The 23029-nt window shown below is 41.8% G+C and overlaps 1 protein-coding gene across 4 annotated transcripts in view; it reads left to right on the forward strand.

Moving 5' to 3' along the window:
- Positions 1-14694, forward strand: part of Chd7 (chromodomain helicase DNA binding protein 7) — a 213290-nt gene extending 198596 nt beyond the window's left edge. For all 4 annotated transcript variants that reach the window (XM_090338855.1, XM_090338857.1, XM_090338856.1 and 1 more), the window contains 5 exons: positions 2-445; positions 4948-5169; positions 8358-8498; positions 9581-9685; positions 11542-14694. In XM_090338855.1, the coding sequence (XP_090194981.1) occupies positions 2-445; positions 4948-5169; positions 8358-8498; positions 9581-9685; positions 11542-12459 (1830 nt within the window). In that variant the 3' untranslated portion in view covers positions 12460-14694. The remainder of the gene's footprint in view (position 1; positions 446-4947; positions 5170-8357; positions 8499-9580; positions 9686-11541) is intronic.
- Positions 14695-23029: the final 8335 nt, after the last annotated feature.

The raw sequence follows: 23029 nt of genomic DNA on the forward strand, positions 1-23029 counted from the left end.
GGAAGATGCCCTCAACCTCTCCATCCCTCGCCAGCGCCGGAGGAGGAGGAGAAAAATTGAAATAGAGGCCGAAAGAGCTGCCAAGAGGCGAAATCTCATGGAGATGGTTGCCCAGCTACGAGAGTCTCAGGTGGTCTCAGAAAATGGACAAGAAAAAGTTGTAGATTTATCAAAGGCCTCACGAGAGGCAACAAGTTCTACCTCAAATTTTTCATCTCTTACTTCAAAGTTTATCTTGCCTAATGTCTCAACACCGGTGTCAGATGCCTTCAAGACTCAAATGGAACTGCTCCAGGCAGGCCTTTCTCGCACACCCACGAGGCATCTACTTAATGGCTCCCTGGTAGATGGAGAGCCTCCCATGAAGAGGCGGCGGGGCAGGAGGAAAAATGTGGAGGGCCTTGATCTGCTTTTCATGAGCCACAAACGGACACCTTTGAGTGCAGTAAGTTAGAAAACTCACTTTCTCTGCATGTGCCCTTGCCAGAAGCCAAAGGGTTCCCTCACCCTTGAGGACACAGACTGTGTTCCTCTCAGCACCACAATAGGAAAACTGGCTTCTTTTACAGAGAAACAATTAGGATGAACACTGCGTTATGGTTCTGAGCTGGAAAATTGTGTTGATCCTGACACAGATGACTCAGCCCAAACCAAGTGTAGCTTGAGGATTTATTCTTCCTGACATTCACATTCTGATGTATTGATTGCTCTGGGAACGATAGCCTGAAACAAAAAACAAGTCTTTCTGAGCCTGGAATTGTTATCTCTGAATCCTTGAAGTAGAAAAGCTTCTCCTCTTAAAAAACAGTGATATCTTGGGCTTGGCATTGATTAGATTAGAATACATGGTTGTTTTTAGACCTAAGATTTGTGCTCACATATGAAAAGCCTTGATAACTAGTTGTCTTTTAAACCTAAGCTGTATCGTCACTAGTTTAGGTTTGAATGAAATACAGGCCATCGGTATTTTTGTTTTGTTTTGTTTTCCTATTATTGTTCAAAGGAATGAGTTCAATGTTATTAGATAGTTCTCTGTATCAGTTGGCCCACCACCATGGCCATCGAGAAAATGTAACCTGCAGGCACTGATGGCCATGTTTCATCCCCAAAGAATTCTACTGCACATAGTGTCTCCTTAAGGTTGTCCTAGAGCTTGTGCCTCCTCCATTTGAAACCTGCCAGATGGGAGTCCCATGAGCTAGGACAGCGCAAACCTTTCCATGGGCAAAGGGACAGGAATACACTACAATTTGAAATTAAGGCGAGGGACTCAACACATTTCTCCTTATTCCATTCCTGTTGTTGTGTGTTTCTTATTTCTTAACCTAGAGGAAGCTTGGCACTTAAGAAGGCAAGAAAGAGCATGATTAAAAAATGACAGCATAGCATTTGGTGCAATCTCTTTCCTTCTTGGTAGAGTGTAAAATCATAAGCATCCAGGTGGAGATAACCTTTCAAAGCTGATTACTAATGCATATAAAAATGGTTGATAATTGCAGGGTTATTTTTAGAATCTGATACAGCTACCTTTTGTAATGAATTAGCTATGACCTAAACATATACTTCATAACTTAGAACACACTTCCAAAGGCCTGCCTGTCAGGCAGAATTGTATAACTAGTATTAAGCTTTGGTACAGGAAGCACCCAGATTCTCAACTTCATAGGTGTTTGTTTACTAAAAATTGTTTCTTCTGTAAACATTAGCAAATTGTTTTGCATTTATGTCATGAAACACACCTGTAGGTGGATTAAGTGTTAGGAATTAATAACACAGCCTGGGTGCTATTTTCCTATTGCAAGAACACTCCCTAAATTCAACTTAAGGCTGATTCTTTCATTTCACTTATATAAGCCATCACCAAGAATTTCTTGTTATCTTTCTAACATTACATTTAGGAAACCTGGCTCAAGCAAGACTCAAGCTTTAGAAGACCAATGTTAAAGTTTTTTTGTTTTTCGTTTTTTGTTTTTGGTGGCACTGATACTGGGATTGAACCCAGAGCCTCAAGCTTAGTATGCAAAGAGTTCTTTGAGCCAGTTCCTCAACCCAGAAGATGTGTGTTTCAGGATTTTATAAAGATAACTCTGAAAACACTGGAAATTTGAGAATTCTCAATTTGTGTTGTAGAAGTTGATATGGATGCAAGTAAGTTAAAAGGAAAATTCTGATCTCCAGATAAAAGTGAGTTGTGAGGAGGCATAAATAGAGTGGAGCAGAGGGCATACTGAAGCCTTAAGTCCTCACTCTAACTGATGGAAAGAGTGCTGCCACAAAGAGTTAATGTGGCCTCCAGCATCATTGTGCAAGTTGGCCTTATTTTCAGTGCCAGGCATGGGAATTCAAAGAATAAAGGCTTGAAACAACAGTGCTCTCTCTAGAGAGCTCAGTATTTACGGTGAGATGACAGAAAAGCACAGGATGAACATCCCTAACTCAAAACTCCAAAGTAGTCGGGAATCTGAAACTTCCTTTCATTCCTTTTTTTTTTTTTTTTTTTCCCGTGGTCAGTCATGAACTCTGGGCCTGGGCGTTGTCCCTGAGCTCTTCAGCTCAAGGCTGTCACCCTACCCCTGGGGTGAGCCATCATGCTGGCTACCTTTTTCTTTCTTTCATCCTCATTTTTTTCTCTGATTCTCTTTTTCACTCCCTTCCTCCTTCCTCCCCCTCTCTCCTTCCCTCCCCCCCAACCTGTTTTGTTTTGTTTTCTTCTCTCTCTCTCTCTCTCTCTCTCTCTCTCTCTCTCTCTCTCTCTCTCTCTCTCTCTCTCTCTCTCTCTCTCTCTCTCTCTTTTTTGCATGTCCCAGGGCTTGAACTCAGGGCCTGAGCACTGTCCTTGGGTTTTCCTCAAGGCTCGCACTCTACCACTTGAGCCACAGCATCATTTCTAGCTTTTTCTGTTTATGTGATACTGAGTAATTGAACCCAGGGCTTCATGCATGCTAGGCAAGCACTTTACCACTAGGTCATGCTTCCAGTCCTCCCTCCCTCCCTCCCTCCCTCCCTCCCTCCCTCCCTCCCTCCCTCCCTCCCTCCCTCCTTCCTTCCTTCCTTCCTTCCTCTCTTTCTTTCTTTCTTTCTTTCTTTCTTTCTTTCTTTCTTTCTTTCTTTCTTTCTTTCTTTCTTTCTTTCTTTCTTTCTTCCTGGCTTCCTCCCCCTCCTCCTTTTCCCTGTCCCCCCCCCCCCCGCCTTTCCTTTTCATGCCAATTCTGGATATTGAACTCAGGGCTTTTATACTTCTGTGAGTTTTGTGCTCAAAGCTAATGTTCTACAACTTGAACCACAGTTCCACTCACAGCTTTCTGGTGGCTAAATGCTGATAAGTCTTGCTGACTTTCCTTCCTGGGCTGGCTTTGAGCCTTAATTCTTAGATCTCAGTCTCTTGGATAACTTGAATTATAAGTGTAAGCTACTGAAATTTTGAAGTGCCAACATGACACTGTAATTAGAAAACTACATCTGACCAAATATATGCATGAAAAAACATTATAGAGATATAGAAGCAAATAAATCTCACTATGTAAGATACTCAAACATTTCAAAATTCGCAAAAATTCAAAATTTAAGAGACTGCTCGTTCCAAGTATGTTTGTGAAAGGAATGTGTGCTGTGAACAAGGCCTAGCTGGAGGCTGGAGTACTTTGTGATCCCCAAAAAAGGTGAAGAATGGAGTATACAGGAAGAGGGGAATGAAAGAATTGAAGAAATTTACCTGGAGATAGTCACACCTTTGGTCGTTTTTGAAGACCATGTAGGAAGAGAGAGAGAGAGAATGAGGGGTGGGAGGGCTATGATGTCTGGTGAACTGAAGGCTTTCTGGGGAATGTAGTGGGGAATGTCCGGTAGGCATTCAGAAATAAAGCAGGATGTACTTTGTAGACAGCCTTCATTGCCAGGCTGCCTAACTCACTCTGATGGCAATAGAGATCTAGTTATTAATTAATGACATCATAGAAGTTGCTGAACTGGGCAAAGAGAACTAACTTATTTTAGAAAATTCAGCCCCATAGGAAGTATGGAGGCTGTGTTGAAGAGGGCTGGGACTAAGTCTGGAGAGCTGCAAAGACACAGTGAAAGTGAAATTTGGCCTAGTGGTAAGAGTGCTTGCCTAGCATACACAAATCTGGGTTCGATTCCTAGGTACCACATACATAGAAAAAAGCTGGAAATGGTGATGTGGCTCAAGTGGTAGAGCTCTAGCCTTGAGAAAGCCCAAGGACAGTGCTCAGGCCCTGAGTTTAGTCCCCATGACTGGCAAATAAATAAGTAAGTAAGTAAGTAAATAAATAAATAAAATAGATTTTAAAGATGAGTCTAATGATTGAATAGTGGTAGAATGTTGGCTTCAATTAGGAGAGGGGCGTGTGTGTGTCTGTGTGTCTGTGTGTCTGTGTTGTGCGTGTGCTGGTATTGGGGCTTGGACTCTGGACCTTGTACTCTTGCTTGGCTTTTTCCTCAAGGCTGCCCCTTTTCCTTGAGCCCTTGAACCATACCTCCTAATTGGAAATACTCTTCAGAGACTTTTCTGCTGTTGCCAGTAGACCTAATACAAGTATTGTGATGTCCTCAAATTTGTACCAATAAGTCAGTTACTTATAAACTAGCTTTTGGAATATTATCAAGGATCCCCAAGAGGGACTGAGCTGCCTTTTATGTACGTCAAGTTCAGACCACATAACCCACTTGGTATAGGCCTAGTAGCCTTGACTTTGAAATTTTATCTAATTATTAATTCTACCTTGGGGAAAAAATGGTGCAAAAGTATAATCTAACTCACTAAGCACTCCACGAGCCAGCTATTGTTTGAGGGTTTCCCTTCCACTTCCCCCCCCCCCCCAGCTTTTGCATGAAAGATTTATTAAGCAGTGACGATTTTTTTGAGATAAGACATGGATTTTCAAGATATTCTTTAGGTGAGAATTCAGAGCCATTGTCAACTTCCTGCAGGAGGATGCTGAGGTGACCAAAGCATTTGAAGAAGAAATAGAAACTCCGCCAATAAGAAACATTCCTTCTCCTGGACATCTGGACCCAGACACTCGGATCCCTGTCGTGAATCTTGAAGATGGAACAAGGCTGGTGGGGGAAGATGCACCTAAAAACAAGGACTTGGTTGAATGGCTGAAGCTGCATCCTACTTACACTGTTGATATGCCAAGTTATGTACCAGTAAGTATTACAGAGTTTAGACTTGGTAGGATCCTCTCTGGGCCCAGGTAGTTGATTCCTGTCTGAGTAGAAAAGTCCCTAACAGCTATTCTTTCTGCCTTTTGCTTCAATGTTTCCTGGTCCCAAACATTTTCCTGGTTTCTGTTGTATCTTCTGCATGAAAGTAGCTAGCTGTCAGTCTACCTTCCTGAAGGACAGCCTTACAGTTACTTGGATATTTCTGCTTTAAAAGAGTGTGGCTTTTTTTTGGGTGTGAGTCGGGGGGTCAGTCGTGGGACTTGAACTTTGTGCCTGGGCGTGGTCCTTGAGCTCTTCAGCTCAAGGCTACTGCTCTACCCTTTGAGCCACAGTACCACTTACAGTTTTCTGGTGGTTAATTGAAGATAAGAGTCTCATGGACTTTAGTGCCTGGGCTGGCTTTGAACCACGATCTTCAGATCTCAGCCTCCTGAGTAACCACTGCGACCGGCTAAGAGTGTGGTTTTCTAGGTGATCCTAGTGCTACTAGAACAGTCAGACAAGGCCCTACAGTAGGGAATGCTAGAAAGCTATTTTTCCTCTAGAGATCTGACCAGTTAATTTGGCTGAAGACTTTATTAACTGCCTGCTATGATCTATTCTTATTTTTTATTTTGGCATTGCTGGGCTGTGAGCTCGGCCATTTCCTTTAGTAATATTTCAGTACAGCCATGATTCTGTGTCCAGGCCAGCCTCAGACTGCCATCCTCTTATTTACACCTCCTGTGTGGGAAAGATAGCAAGTGTGAGCCACTGTGCAGAGCCCTTATTAGCTGCTTTTGAAGCTAGTAACAGTTAATCCTCATATTGATCATTCGACAATGTCTCCAGGTGATTGCTTGTTAACTAGCAACATAAATCAGTTTCTATATTTATATAACTGATCTTTTTAAACTTTAATGTACATTTTTTTGTGTTCGTTGAGTTCAGGCCAGTTCAGCTCTGTGCTGAGAATATACCCTTCTCCCTGATACCCTTTTATCCTTTAGTTAGTTCTCCTCATGGGCACAATCTTATTTCATAAATAGTAACTTTAGTGAACATGGAGACATTCTGAAAGTAAAATTACTACTAGAAAATGCTTTTTTTTTTTTTTTAAGCTAGGCACCAGTGTCTCACGCCTGTAATCCTAGCTACTCAGAGGGATGAGATCTGGGAATCATAGTTTGAAGCTATCTCAGGCTAGATAGCATGAGACTTTTATCTCCAACTAACTACCAGAAATGGTGCTATGGTTCTAAGTGGTAGAGTTCTAGCCTTGAGCAGACAGAAAAGCTCAGGGACTGCACCCAGGCCCTTAGGTCAAGCTTCACAACTAAGAAAGTCGGGGTAGGGGGGAAGGGAAAGGAAGGGAGGGGAAGATGTACTTATAAGAAACATAACATATGCTGGGCACTGTGGCTCACACCTGTAACCCTAGCTACTCAGAAGGCTGAGATCTGAGGATCAAGGTTCAAAGCCAGGCCGGGCACAAAAGAACTTGAGACTCTTATCTCCAATTAACCTCTAGAAAATGGGAAGTGGGGCTTGGCTCGAGGGTAAGAAGGTAGCCTTGAGCTGAAGAGTTCAGGGACAATGCCCAGGCCCAGGGGTGGTAGCCTTGAGCTAAAGAGCTCTGGGACAGCACAAAGGCAAAGTTCAAGCCCCATGTCCACAAGAAATGTGGGACACACACATACATACACACACATACACACACACATATATACTTTTTTTTTCAGGCAGACCTCAAAGTCACTATCTTCCTGTCCCTGCCTATTAAGTATTTTTTCCATATATTTTTTATTATAATTAATAGAAGGGTTACATTATATTCACCAGATAGGAGGTGCATTACTTCACATACATTGATACCCTTTCTCATGTCTTGGTCTCCATTTCCCATCCCCACCCCCACCCTCACCTTGTTTTCCCCCCTTCCCTATCCAATTTCAAATAACCAAATATGCATATGTCCAATATATCAGATAACAAGGTGAAATACTGTAACAATGAGATAACCAAGGGACAGCAAAAGAGATGAGAGATAACATAGTACATTAAGGACAACAATCACTCATTATATGGCTTTTGTTTCTATATCCTACAGGTCCTTTCGTTTAGCTTCATACTATATGGCCTTATGTATCTAGGTTTTACTCTATTGTAAATCTCTGCTAGTAGAGCCCAAGGTTTCTACTGATTATGACAAATGAGGGAAACCATTGAGCCTATGTTCCTTTGAGTCTGGCTTACTTCACTTAATATGATTTTTTCTAAGTCTTTCCATTTCCTTACAAATGGGGCAATGTCATTCTTTCTGATAGCAACATAGAATTCCATTGTGTATAAATACCACAACTTGTTGATCCACTCATCAATGGAGGGCCATCTGGGTTGGTTCCATATCTTTGCTATGGTAAATTGTGCTGCAGTGAACATCATTGTGCTAGTGGCTTTAGTGTGTCCTTGCCAAGTAGTGGAATTGCTAGTTGGTTTGGGGTTGCTGTAGTTTTTGTTTTGTGCCAGTACCAGGCTTTGCCCTTGCTAGATCAGTTTGTGCTCTACTACTTGTTCCACACTTCTCCAGCCTGGCTATTCATTGGTTATTTTTGAAATATAGTTTCTCAGATTGCTGCCTTGGGCTGACCTCAAGCTGTGACCCTCTGTATCTTAGCTTCCCCTACTTAACCCATGCTTATTGCCTCGCTTTTTGTCAATTATTTTGGAGATAGAGTTTATCAGACTTACCTGTCTGGGCTCAAACTGTGATCTGCTATAGGCCGGTATGAGCGCTAACACTTGGCAAAATGTGGTTTTTGAATGTGCAAATTATCAGCCATTATATTTGTTGGCTTCTTTGATGGACTAGAACTGGGGATCTTTCAAAGAAGAGTGAGGCGACCACGAGTGTGGCCTAGTGTTAGAGCACCTGTCTAGCATACTCGAAGACACAGGTTTGATTCCTTGGTACCACATACACAGAAAAAGCTGGAAGTGGCGCTGTGGCTCAAGTGGTAGAGTTGAGAAAGCACAAGGACAGTCCTCAGGCCCTGAGTTCAAGCCTGAGGACTGGCAAAAAAAAAAGAAATCATCATCAAAGAAGAGTGAAATTTCTATTATTTCCAAATGATTCTTGAAGCCTTTTAATGATTGAAAGTAACCTGACCATTTTGTTTTTTCTTCTGCAGAAGAATGCAGATGTGCTGTTTTCCTCGTTTCAGAAACCGAAACAGAAACGACATAGGTGTCGAAATCCTAATAAATTGGATATAAACACTTTGACAGGAGAAGAAAGAGTGCCTGTTGTTAATAAACGAAATGGGAAGAAGGTAAGTAATTGTTGAGAAAGGGAGTTGATACCTGTGGGATTTCTTACCCCGGGAAAAAATGTTTTGTCCTGCCATTGCTAATAAGAAAAAAGAATCTCTCCCCCCTCATTCCCCCTCTTTAAGTTTTATTTATTTTTTGCCAGTCCTGGGGCTTGAACTCAGGGCCTGGGCATTGTCCTTGGACACTTTTTGCTCAAGGCTCGTACTTGAGCCACAGAGCCACTTCTGGCTTTTTCTGAGTATGTGGAACCGAGGAATCAAACCCAGAGCTTCATGCAGACTAGGCAAGCACTCTATAACTAGGCTCTGCTCCTGGCCCAAGAATCCTGTTTCTTATAGAATGTATGTGTGTGTGTGTATAGAGATGGGAAAGGAAAACAAGGAAATAGAGAGTTAAAAACTGGAAGATTGGTTTTTATTTTGCATTGAAGTTTTTGTTGTTTTTGCTGGTACTAAGAGTTTGAGATCAGGCTCTATAAGCCTGCTAGGCAGGTACACTTGAACCTTTTTGTTTTTATAGGGGCTTAAGTTTTTGCCTGGATCTGCCTAGACAATGATTTTCATATTTATATCTTCTAGGTAGCTAGGATAACAAACTGAATTGAGATGGGGTCTTGCCTTTGTTTTTGTTATTATTATTATTTTCCTCTCCCTTGTTGCCTTGGTGGTTCTTTTTTCATTTTTATTTTTTTCATATGTTTATTGTAATTAATAGAAGGGTTACATTATATTCACCAGATAGAAGGTACATTACTTCACAAACATCGATACCCTTTCACATGTTTTGGTACCCATTTCCTTCCCCCCACCCCTGCCCCTCATCTTGCTTTACCTCCTTCTCTATCCTATTTCAAATAGCCTTAGTGGTTCTTAAACCTCGATTTTCCTACTCTCCATCTCTAAGTAGCTGTGATTAAAGATTGCACCACTGATACCTATCCAAGACTAAGGTTTTGTTTGTTTTGTTTTGTTTTTTCTCATTCTGTAATTACAATGTGAACTACTGGTACCTGTCCAAGACTAGGGGTTTGTTGGTTGGTTTTTGTTTTATTTTCACTCATTCATCTAATGCTTCTTCCCAGATGGGTGGAGCTATGGCCCCTCCTATGAAGGATTTACCCAGGTGGCTGGAAGAAAATCCTGAATTTGCAGTTGCCCCAGACTGGACTGATATAGTTAAGCAGTCTGTAAGTACAGTTTTGTCAAGAGAGTTATTCATGCACAACTGTTTGCTTGAGTTTTTATTTTCTGTTGGCCATTAATTATTCAGTTGTGAATTATTCTTAGCTTAAAAGAATTGACATAATACATCATTTCATACATCATTTATACATAATCATTTCTTAACATCAATACATCATTAATTTGAAGTGAATTAATTTGTCAGCTCCAATTTAAAAGGATTGTATAAAAATACAGTCTTAAAGTGGAGTTACTCCAGGTAACCCTATTTCACAGCGCATCTGTAGGATGGAATCTGTTCTGCTTGAGATCATTAACATTATTAACTGTGATTTTAAAATGAAAATGATAATAATCCTGCCTAAAATTTTTCCAGTGTTAATTTCCTTTTTAAATTAATGAATTAAATTTATTTAATTAAGGCTGATTGTTTTTGTTGAAATGCCAATTGCTCTTCTTGCAATTGTATAATAAAATTGAAACTTTTCAGGATATATAGTTCTGTCAGTCATAACACATAATGTTATGAACTGCCACTATCATCAAAATAGAGTTCCATAACCCTTCTCCAGCTCCTTCCCCCCGTTTTCTTGTGTTTTTCTTTCTCACCACCCCTATCCCAACGAGACACATTGGGATAGATTTTTATCTTTTCAAGAAGGTTATGAAATATGTACCTTCTCTAAGACAATTCCTTTTGCTCATCATGTCAAAATTCTTCCTCAGGAAATGTAACTCCATAGCTAGTTCTTTTCTCTGGCTGAGCAGTGCTCCATGCTTACATGAGCCATCATCTGTGGGTTGTTTTCAAATGTTTGAAATTTTGAGTAGAGCTGCTGTAAATAGCAGTGTACAGGTATTAGTGTAAGCATAAGTTTACATTTCATACTGAAATGTAATTTTAATTTAATTTTTTATATTTTCCAGTTACCTCGGTTTATTCTTGCATTTGAACTATCAAAAAATAAAAAACAAACGGGCCGGGAATGTGGCCTAGTGGTAGAATGATTGCCTAGCATGCACAAAGCCCTGGGTTTGATTCCTTGGTACCACATACACAGAAAAGTCTGGAAATAGAGCTGTGGCTCACGTGGCCTTGAGAAAGCGCAAAGGCAGTGCCAAGGCCCTGAGTTCAAGTCCCAGGACTGGCAAATATATATTTACGTATATATATGTTTATAGATTTATTTATATATATATATATTTAATATATAGCTATTTCAGTATACTATTTTATAATTTTTACCATATAAATCTTTTTTAAAGCTATTTAATTGATATATGAAAATACATGCATTTAATGTGTGTAGTGTGGCGATTTTGTATATGTATATATCATGTGTTGTTTACCAGTCACATCCGCTTTTGGATAGATTACTTCTTAAGTTAGTCATACATGTAGCTGGTTTGACATTTACTTTGATCATGGAGTAACCCTGAACTTTTTGGTGATTCAGCAAGGTAGCATAATGATTTAGAAAAATCAGAGCTAGCTGGGTGCAGTGGCTCATGCCTGTAATCCTAGCTATTCAGGAGGCTAAGATCTGAGGATCACAGTTCAGAGCCAGCCTGGGCACTAAAGTCCGTGAGACTCTTTTCTCCAGTTACTCACTAGAAAACCAGAAGTGATGCTGTGGCTCAAAGGGTAGTAGCCTTGAGCTGAAGAGCTCAGGAACAGCACCCAGGCCCAGAGTCCAAGCCACACAACTGACCAAAACAAAGCTTTTGGTTTTGTAAGTTTCAACAATTAAGCTTTTAGAATGGCAGTGATTAGTTGTGTGGTTCTGTTGAGAATGTTAATTTCCAGGTGATCACAAAGTCCTTGTTATAGCCATATTATCTGCCTTTCTGTGTCTTCTAGGGTTTCGTTCCTGAGTCAATGTTTGACCGTCTTCTCACTGGACCTGTGGTGCGGGGAGAGGGAGCAAGCAGGAGAGGAAGAAGGCCTAAGAGTGAAATCGCTCGAGCAGCTGCAGCGGCTGCGGCTGTTGCCTCCACTTCAGGGATCAACCCTCTGTTGGTGAACAGCCTATTTGCTGGAATGGACCTGACAAGCCTTCAGAATCTCCAGAACCTCCAGTCTCTCCAGCTGGCAGGCCTCATGGGCTTCCCTCCAGGACTGGCGACAGCTGCCACTGCCGGAGGCGATGCTAAGAACCCTGCTGCCGTGCTGCCCCTGATGCTACCGGGAATGGCGGGCCTGCCCAACGTGTTTGGACTGGGCGGGCTGCTGAACAACCCCCTCTCAGCTGCTACTGGAAACACCACTACTGCTTCTAGTCAAGGAGAGCCAGAAGACGGCACTTCAAAAGTGGAAGAGAAAGGAAATGAGAATGAGGACGAGAACAAAGACTCCGAGAAAAGCACAGATGCTGTTTCAGCTACTGACTCTGCGAATGGATCTGTTGGTGCTGCTACTGCCCCGGCTGGATTGCCCTCCAACCCTCTAGCCTTCAACCCCTTCCTCCTGTCCACCATGGCCCCCGGCCTCTTCTACCCCTCCATGTTTCTACCTCCAGGACTTGGGGGATTGACGCTGCCCGGGTTCCCAGCCTTGGCCGGACTCCAGAATGCCATGGGCTCCACTGAAGAAAAGGCTGCTGACAAGGCTGAGGGAGGCCCCTGTAAAGATGGAGAGAACCTAGAAGGCAGTGATGCCGAGGAGAGCCTGGACAAGACTGCAGAGTCCTCCGTCTTAGAAGACGAGATGGCACAGGGTGAAGAGCTGGACTCACTGGATGGGGGGGATGACATAGAAAACAATGAACATGCTGAGTAACCTGTACCAGTTCCCGTTAAAGTGTTTAAGACTTTTGACAAGTGGTAGTCCTACTGTTTACACTCACAGTTAATGTTCATACCTAGTTTTATAAGCTGTTCTGTAACATAGTGTAGCAAAAAGAAAAAGGAAAAAAAAAAAGTCCAAGTCATGTTATACAGGTGTGTCAAAAGGTATCTTGGTCATTAAGTATTGTGCAGTGCATTATTTATTATCCCTAGGAGAGATGAAATTTGAGAGGCGATCATGTCTTTTTAAGGAACTTACATAATGCTCTGCTTTTTTTTATTTTCTTTTGGTACCATTGGTATTATAATAAAGAGCAATTTGTAATCGAGTGGCACTAATGGAAGGAAGCGCTACTCAAAGGAAGTATGAAGTTATATATTTAATTTTTTAATTTTAATTTTTTTTTTGCTGTGAAGGTCAAGATGAATTTTACCATACATATCATACTTGCTCATTCGTTTCCCTTTTTCACTGTATGGGGGTTCCCACACTTGTGCATACACACACATCCATACACTCTGACAATCTCCACGTTAGTGTGAACGCCTCTGTCCAGAGGCGCAGCAATAAGAAGGCAGCTGTTGAATGTGAAGGGTCCCTTTGGAAAATTAACCTACTGGGAGGGTTCTTGCCAGACAAAACTGCAGTTCCATTGTCTTGTGGTCTTATAATGCACTGGTATAAACAAAATAAATAGAAGAAATAGAGAGAAATGAGAATCAGGTACCTTTTTTAAATTAAAGGACTTTGTTACTTTAGCCACAAAGCTAAAACAGCATTACCTCAGCTCTAAACTAGCCTTGAAGTTTACAGACATGACTTTGTAAATGTATTGTTTCTCTTTGTTGTGATGTCCTTTTATTTTTTTTCTTTGAAAACTGCTATCATGTAAGATAAAATGTAAATTGCTGCCAACTGTAGTAATGATGCTTTTAATAAAAGTGACCCATGATATGCAGAGATGTAATTATAGAATGTAGTGTGTAGGGGAACTGGTGTTCACTCTATTTTTTTGTATTCGCAATAGATGCAAATACAGCGTTTTCGCTTTTGAACAGTTTCTTGATCTATATTCATACTAGATTAGCTCTTAGTAATACACTAAACTGTCTTCAAGACTAGTCAGGAAAAGAAACCTTGAACTACCTTGACACAATCCCATATTGGATGTCACAATAGAAACGCACACAAGAATCTATTACTCTCCAAAAGGGCGTCCGAGACTAGAAGTACTTAAAATGTGTGCAGCATGTCATAGTGTGGTACACCGAAGAACGAAAGGGCAAAAGAAAAATGAGGCTGTAATAGGCACGAGGTCTAGATCATTTATCCTTGGACAATGGGTAGAAAACACAATGCCGTAATGTCAGCAAGGGACAGAAAGGTGCTCTGGTGTCCTGAAGACCAGAGCTTGACACCAGAAACCAGTGTGTGGAAAAACCCATGTGGAACTAAAATGGACTCACTTAAGCACATATCACACACACATGCACACTCTCCCCCAATACGTACAGTCTAAAGCTCTTGGCTATAGACCTGTTGATCACTGTTGGTATTTGAAATAAAAATATATAAATTATGATCTAGGTACATGCTGGTGGCTCATACCTATAATGCAGGAGGCCGAGATCTGAGGATTACAGTTCAAAGCTAGTCAGTGCAGATAAATTTGTAAAACTCATCCATTAACTAGCAAAAAGCCAAGTGAGAATGCCAGGCCATCTACTATTTCCATCTTTCTGTGTCACCTGAACAAAACACAAAGCCACATTTCAGTCCAGCTAAAAAGAGGAGGTATAGATATAAAAGTTTTGTAGCCCTGACTTCTGTCTCTATTCTCCCCAGATACACACACAGGCCATTCCCTCCTCTCCCCCTCCACACACATGATAGGACGTGTTACAATGTAAAACCCTTACAGGGTTCAACTGATTTATATCCCAGGATGAAATATGCCCATTCTGACTGTGAAAGGAACCGCATTGAGCCTCCACCCTCTTGTAGATCTTGTTATCTCGTGAAAGTTTGCTGAAGTGTGCATTGGAAGGAAGTGCCTTAGAATGTCCTCTGAAATGCAATTCTTTGAACGTGGAAAATGAAACTAGAGCTGCACAAAACTTGGGAAATTGAAATATTTAAGTAACCGAAAGACTTTCATAGGAAGAATTTGTTTAATAAAATGCATTATTAAAGGGTCTTTTCCTAAAATGCTTTATTTATTGGAAACTTGCCTGTAAGCTCTGTGAATATAGGATACAAATTGACTTTGTCCCTGTAAGTGTCAAGTGTTAAGGGTGATGGTGATTTCACAGCAAAGCTACCTGTTGCATGTAGCCAGTAGGAACTGGTTTCCACCCATTCTGTGCAGTTCATGGGTTGCCAAGGCTTTAAAGCCATTCAGATCTCCACATTGAAAAAGGTGGTCCTCATGTCTTCCAATGAATGACTTGTTGGAACTAGATTACAGTTATCCATATTTTCAGTTCAATCTGATCCTGACCTGTGCTGAATGTGTGTGCAGTGCGAATGAAGAAGCATCAGAGTACCAGGACTGCCATTTCGACTAGATAGTTGATGGAGGTCCTGATCTTTGGAGAAGCTAAGGTGTGGGGAGTACAGGGAACTAGCCAATATCACTGTGGGAACGAGGGCTAAACCCAAACAGCCTGACTTCAGAGCCAGCCTGTGTCCTGAAGTACACCATTCTTGGATCAGTGAAAGAAAATCACTGTACAGGCATGATCTGAAGTGGTTAATGTGTTTATATTTTTATACTTTCCCCAATACCCTTTCCTAACTGGATCTTAAATTTGAGGCTGGGAATTGAGAGAGAACCTATTGCATTAGAGTTGAGAATGATGAGAACTCTTGTTCAAGTAAACTTCAGTCTCAGTCCATTTCAATTTGGATTTATTTTGCTTCACATGTATTCCTATTGTATAAACATGAAGTCTTTTAAAAAGATAAGTTTAATCCAAATAAGTCACATAACTTGCCAATCACAGCCCTGATATTTGAACCCAAAGTATAGGCTCTTAACTACTGTGTTAATCAGCGCTGGCCTGAAGATATTACACTCTTATTTGGAAAAGGTGGTTGACAGCTTACAAATAAACGTTGGCAGAACAGAGGACACATGTAATATGATGAAGAAGGTGGTCTCTGAGGGGGACAATTGCAGTTGCACCTGAGTAATGAGAAGCAGTGGACAGATTGAGGTCTGCTGGAGAATGTTTTCTAGGCAACATGAATCAAAGTTGGGAAGCAAGCACCAGGACATGTAGGGCCCGGATACCTGGGGTGGAGGTGAGAGGGGGGAGGCACTGGAGAAAGCCCTTGGAAGGTTGCATGCTGGAATGTGGTACCATGCTTATGTTTTTAAGACCAATGTGGCAACAGTGCAAAATCAGGGCCTATAAAAGGGAAGAATTCCAGCTAGGAGACTGCATCCTTGGATCCAGTCTTTTAAAGGAAGAGAGTCTCCAATTTATTCAATGAATTATTTCAGTTAGCTCTAAGATGACTACTTCTGAAGTACACTCAGAGTTAAAATCAGCAGATAAAGAGGTCTAGCGTGCTTTTATTGGTAGCTTTGATTAATATTACAAAGATAAATAAGATCGTTTCACTTAAAAATTACTTGGGAATTCCCTTTAGAATGAGATTTTAGAAATTGTTTCTGGCAGATAAGGTTAAAATGTAGGTCTGTTGTAGAAAAAATGCTTATAATGAATGTTTTTCTCTAGAGCCATCGATAAACTAAGAGGCAAAACAATAAGATTTCTACTGACAAGCATGTAAAAGGCTAGATCTTAACATGACTATACTAAGAAACTTTATGTATTATGGCAAATGTGTGTGTGTGTGTGTGTGTGTATTGCTTCCTAGAAGTTAATCTTAGGTAAGACTCCTTTGGTATATTGGAATTTATTTATTTATTTATTTGGTAGGGTGGTCACTGAGATTGAGAACTTTCTGCTAAGAGTGAAGATGGTTATTATTTTAGATGTTTTAAACTAAGGCATTTTTAAATCTAGCATCCTGTAGACCCATCTCTCCTGGATCAACTTGATCATTTGGGATCTCCCAGTGTAGAATGGATTTTTGATCTCTGCAATCAAATATTTATCATATAATTTAAATGAAATGAAAGAACAAGTTAGAGGCAACATTTTAAATATTTTTACACCTAACATCTGTGTCTTTAGAATTATTTATTCTTGCAGTTAGTCTTGCTACAAACAAAAATTGAGATTTTCATCACTTGAGCAAAAGATAGCTGATTTCTGTATCCACGTGTCCAGATTATTTACATACTCTTATGCATCCTTTTCCTTTCTCACTAGATATTTCTACTTTTGTCATGACAAACTTTGACTTACTGCTAAAGGATAACAAAATAGACTGCTAATGTACAACAAACATCTAGAAGTGCCGAGACAGGATTGGAAATCACACTCCATGGCTTCTTTTGCTTCTCCCATCATCTTCCCTGCCTCTGCCCTTTGATTTGAAAGCTCAGTTTCAAAACTACGAATGATAGAAATTCTTTACAGTGACAGGAACTGTGCCTTTGTATACTTTGCAACCTGAAACCAACCCATAACTGTCAGCTTCAGTTCTAGAATCTTCCATGTGCATGTGGGCTGGGTGACTGAAACCTAAACATTTAATAGTTCTGTGCATGCAGAAGGCATTTGAGAATGGAAAACTGCCTTGCAACATGTTTCACCATGCTTCCCTGGAAACTCATCATCGTAGAATTCATCATTTTTGATGGTTAATAGGCACCAGTGAGCTAATCCAACCACACCCTGGTGAATTAGGCACATGTTGCCACTGCCCCTTTACTTAGTCAGGGCTCTTGCCCAAAGCCAAGCCATAACACCCGTGTGATGGCCAGAGCTGGCTCAGGTTTCTCCAGTGGGAACTAGCTATGGCTAGCTATGGGCCGTCTACTATGGGCATTAACTGCACGGATCAAGCTACAACCTCTTTTTAATCACCACTGATGGTAAGATCTAAAGAATACACCAGAGGTTTCAGAATTTTATGCTACAAGACAGAAGTGACTAATAAAGGATGACTGACAAAGATATTCAAGAACACACACACACACACACACACACACACACACACACACACCGTTTTAAGCATTACAACAGGTATGCTTAACATCCATTCTGCTTAATAATAAACATCTGCAACTTCTCCAATATTCTTTCACGTTATTAAAAATTATTCCTTGCACATTTGGATAGTGAGGAAGTTAATGGCTATCTCTTCTCTGAAGGCAGCAGCTACTTGAAGAAATTGAGATGACAAAGTACTGGAGGGCATAAACCTCTGGTTCCTGCAAGGATGAAAAAATCCACTCCCCCCCACACACACACCATGCTATGCAGTGTGCCTTCATTGCTCCCCACCCACAGGGCTTTTCTGGACTATTGCTGCTCTCACAACAGATTTGCATATCTGTAGCCTCCGTGCTAATATTCTCGACTGGCTCACAGGGCCCTGCTAGGCAGACCTTGGTCCTTTCCACATTAGTCTGAGCTCCTGGAAAATGAGAGCAGCCATTGTGTCTGGCTGCCAAGGCATTGTCTCTCCCTAGATGAAGCTGCCTGTTTCTCAGGTCCCCGTTTTTGCACACACAGCCAAGGCTAGCTTTTGAGGAGCATCTGGACTGACTCAGAATAGCCTGAAGGGTTACATAAAATCATTGAACTATCTTCCTTTCCCTCTCCATGTGAGAATGTAAAGGTGGAAACAACTGGCTGGTACAGAACCTGTGTGATTTGAAACATCACATAGAGAGAGAGGAACAGGCTTGTGCAAGGTTCTTGGCTCATCCCTCTATCCTCAGAACACTTTGGGAAAAGAATTCCATGGGCCATTAAAATACAGGGTGTCGATGGGGAAACTAGAACTGAAGTTCAAAGATATCTTAAAAAGGAGCAGCCAGATATCAATTGTTGTTGGGGATTTTTTTTTACAGAACCTGAGTCCTTGCTATGATGGCATAAAGAATAAGCTTTTTTTTTTTTTTTTTTTTTTTTTTTTCTGCCAGTCCTGGGCTTAAGCTCAGGGCCTGAGCACTGTCCTTGGACTTTCTCAAGGCTAGAGCTCTACCACTTGAGCCTCAGCACCACTTCTGGCTTTTTCTAAGTATGTGGTACCAAGAAATCGAACCCAGGTCTTTGTGCATGCTAGGCAATCACTCTACCACTAGGCCAAACTCCTGGCCCAGGAATAAGCTTTTTGTGTTTGTTTGGTGTTGGTTGAGTTGTTTAGAGATAGCGTCTTGCCATCTGGCCCGTGCTGACTTTTGAATTGATGCTCTTTCGGCCTCTGCCTTCTGAGTGCTGGGATTATAATATGCACCTTAATATAACAAAGCTTGTCTCGAATTGGTTGGGTACAGGCCAAATAAGCCCAACAATGGTGGTCTTATGAAGGTGGGAAAGTAATGGGAGAAAGCAAGGTTCTGAGTTCAAATCTAAGCTAACACCAAAAAGGAAAAAGAAGTCTTAAGGGTCACTCCAATTTCCTTACACTTGGAGTTCAAATGATTCAGTGACCAAAACCCATAAGTTCTGTCCAACATGGTCTATGTGACATTGCATTAAGATGTCACAGTGGAAAGTACACCACTGGGTTAATTGCAATGCTGGGTGCTGGTAGACACATGCCTGAAGATTTAAACTTTGTTTGGGTGATGCCTGTTTATCTGTGTGATGCCTGGCCCTGCCCTCAAGAAGGTACTGAAATCCACCAGAACTTGAAGATTTAGGCAGATTTACTGTTTTAATAGCTGTTTCAGACACGTTATCTTAGCCAGTTGATTGTCAGTTGTGGCAAAGTGTGTTGCATAATTTAGCAGCTACTGTGTGCCCAGAGAACTGAAAAGAGGGCCTGTGGTTTGATCAGTTGTCCTTGGCTGCTTGTCATTTTTCCCTTTGTGCACCTGATCGCATCCAGGTTACTTTAAAGAAAGATAATCTAGGCTTCTAAATTATTGGGGGGACCCCACAAAATGTAAAACTTGTGAAATGACCCACATATCATCTTGTGTGTTAATTACATCTCTGAAAGAGATCATAAACTGATGACAATGCCAGGCTCTAGTGGCTCACGCCTATAATCTAGCAACTTGGGAAGCTGAGCTCTGTAGATCACAATTCAGTCAACCCAGGAAGGAGTCTGTGAGACTCTTATGTCCAATTAGTCCCCCAAAATAGCCGGAATGGAAGTGGGACTCAAATGGTAGAGCGCTAAGCCTTTAATGCAAGTCCCAGGACCAGAAATAAAACCCCAAATCTGATGCAAGTAATGGCCTGAGATCAAGTGAACGTGCCCAGGGTTGGTTTCTTTCTAGGCTGTCACTCTCTTGCTTGATGGATTAAATTCTTTTATTCTTTTATTATCTTCAATTGTACAAGAGGTTTATGAGTTATAATGCATCTTGATCAATGTCACTCTTTCCATCTTTCTCCCCTGTCTCTCCAAACACTACCCATTTTCTTAATTTACCTGGTTCTAAACAAACACACACACACACACACACACACACACACACACGACTATATTCGCCCACCCTTTCTCTATTAGTCTGCCTCCTTTTATCTTTACCACCATATCCCACTATAACACATGTTCTAGTCTCCTGGTATGATGGGTTAAATGGTTACTTTTAGTTTGTTGATTTGGACCTTCATACAGTAAACCTCTGAAAAATGACTAGAAAACTTTTCTTCAAAGCTGTGCTGGCTAAAATATAATCACAGACACCATTGTTGTCCTTTTTCAGCAATCAATTGGCAAACATTTAATGTGTAACTGGAAGACGAATATAATCAGGTCCTTACTCGGGTTAGCACATGGTTGAGGTGATTAAGTCAAATCAAACGTACTTGCCTACACTATGAATTTTACAGCATATGGGCATGCATTGTCTCAACAGATGCTTGCAACTTTGAAATGAGTGAGTTGTAACTTTAGAGATTGAAGGAATTAAGGTTCAGTAATCAAGGTGAGCTTAGTTGAATCTTGCAAGCAAGTCTTTGTATTCTAAACCATACAATGTGGTCTTCCTACCATCTTGTGACATGAACCATGTAACTCCTACCACACACAGAAAGAGCAGGTGCTCTGGTTTATCTCATCTTTTTCATGTGTCCATTAAAAATAATAATGCTCATGGCATCGATGGATTGTTGCATTGGGCTTAGAAATAATGAGAGTACAAAATTCTTCATATCTGACATTCAGGAAGTGACAACTTCAAACCATCATCATTTGATGTGTTTCAAAGAGTTTTAGTGCAAACACTAAAACCAGAAAGCAGGAAAGAAATATTTGGGCCAGTAAGAAATGCCCCCAAAGAATAGGGCTGCTGCTTGCCCTGAAACTGCAGCTCTCAGCTGAGAAAGCAGCACAGATTTGAGCCTGAGGTTTCTACAAGGTAGGTCCCAAATACTAGTGGGTGGTAAAACGTACACTGGAGCCTGTTAACATGATAAACCCTTTACAGATTATATTCTACTCCCTCTAAAATACTCTGTATTTCTGTTCTATTCTACTTCATCAAAATAAGTATTAGACTTGGAGACATAGCTCAAGTGGTAGAGCACCAGCCTTGAATAAAATAAATAAGCTGATGCATAGTCAGTTGTCTACACATTGAAAATCCCTCTTTCAAATCTAGCTCCTTATCCTCAGCTCACAGAGGGCTTCATAGGAGCGGGACGACAGTCATTCAAATCCCTTGAACTTGAAGGCACAATTATGTCTAGGTGTGTTTTTCTAGCTGTGGGTTGCGGTCCCCTACATTTTATCTGGTCCTCAAATTGTCTTCAAGACCTCTGTGAAAAGGTCTTAAGAAAGTATAGAAGTACTTAAGAACAGCCTTCAACACCTAGCAGCAGGAATGGAAAATGGTGGTGACATGAGTCCCTGAAGAGGAAAACATGCTTGGCTATGTGGCCCTCAGCACATCCTGTGCAGGGGTCTCTCCCTCCCCTTGTGTGACAGTGGCCAGTGAGCACAGCCCCTTGTCTCCAGCCAATGTGGGGCCAGCTGTGGCAGCTTGCAGGCCTTGGTCTGAAGATTGGGTGAGGTCATGCTTGGAGCTCCTTAGCAGACTGGCTCAGCTTCCACACAATGTGCACTATTGTGCTCGCCATCCTGCTTGGTGGTGGCGACAGTACCACTGGGAAGGCTGGCCCCATTGTATCTGTGCAGCGATTGTGTGAGGGTGCATTTGTTTTTGGTGGAATGAATTCTTTCTCTCATTCGGGCTGTCTGATAGCCTCTCATTTCTTCCCTCCCACCTCACACAAAGCTGAAAAACAGAGTTCTTTCCACCCAAGCTGGCTGGCTCCTGGAAACTGGCCGAGAGACCTGCACAGCATCCCTGCAACCTAAGCTAATACAAGTTCCTGATGGCGCAAGGTATATGGTTGTCCCTGCCAGGTGGCAGCTGGCGCCCGGGTCCCACCCCTGGCATGCTCAGAACTGTGCATTTGTTCTTACTTGCCCTTCAATATGAGAACCAAAGCAAACTAAAAATAGCCCCAGAGTGTCTCCCTCTATGCTGTCTCTGTAGGAGGAGGAAGATAAGGGCCTGTGCTTTCTGTGAAATTTCCTACCAATTGAGAAGACTGAATTCCTGCCTTTTTACACGAAAATCCCAACCTTTTATTTGCTGTCAGGCAATTGGTCCCTAAATGTCAGGACACGGAGTAGCAGCAGTGCCTCCAAAATCCCCTTCACACAGAGTGCAGGCTAAGAGGCAGCTGGCAGTGGTGGACTTGGGGCGGAGGCTCCAGGCCCCAGGGACACAGGCTGGGCCATGAGGACACAGGCTGGGCCCAGCGGTCCCCTGCTGACTTCCACTTCTCCTTCCCAAAGCTTACTTAAAAGAGTGCAGGGGAGGGCCAGGAGTTTGGCGTAGTGGTAGAGTGCTTGCCTAGCATGCACGAAGACCCGGGTTCAACTCCTCAGCACCACATACGTAGAAAAAAGCCAGAAGTGGTGCTGAGGCTCAAGTGGTAGAGCTCTAGCCTTGAGAAAGTCCAAGGACAGTGCTCAGGCCCTGAGCTCAAGCCCAGGACTGACAAAAAAAAAAAAAAAAAAAAAGAGTGCAGGGGAAAAGCTTACTAATTTTTTTTTCTTTTTTTGCCAATCCTGGGCTTGAACTCAAGGCCTGAGCACTGTCCTTGGGCTTCCTCAAGGCTAGAGCTCTACCACTTGAACCACAGCACCATTTCTGGCTTTTTCTACGTATGTGGTACTGAGGAATTGAACCCAGGTCTTCATGCATGCTAGGCAAGTACTCTACCACTAGCCCAAACTTCCCGCCATGCTTGCTAGTTTTAACAGCTCCCACCTGGTAAAGGAAAGCTTAAATACCTGTAAAGACCAGGCCTATTTATTGTTGACCAGGTGTTCTCATGTATTTGGTTTGCCACCAGGAAAAGGCACACTGTTTATTGTGAGCAAAAAGTACCTGCTCTGTCCCTGTTCATGTGCTATGCCCTAACTCCCAGTGACTCAGAAA

This window comes from Megascapheus bottae, chromosome 9 (assembly GCF_031878675.1).
Source record: "Megascapheus bottae isolate mThoBot1 chromosome 9, mThoBot2.hap1, whole genome shotgun sequence".
NCBI lineage: Eukaryota > Metazoa > Chordata > Mammalia > Rodentia > Geomyidae > Megascapheus > Megascapheus bottae.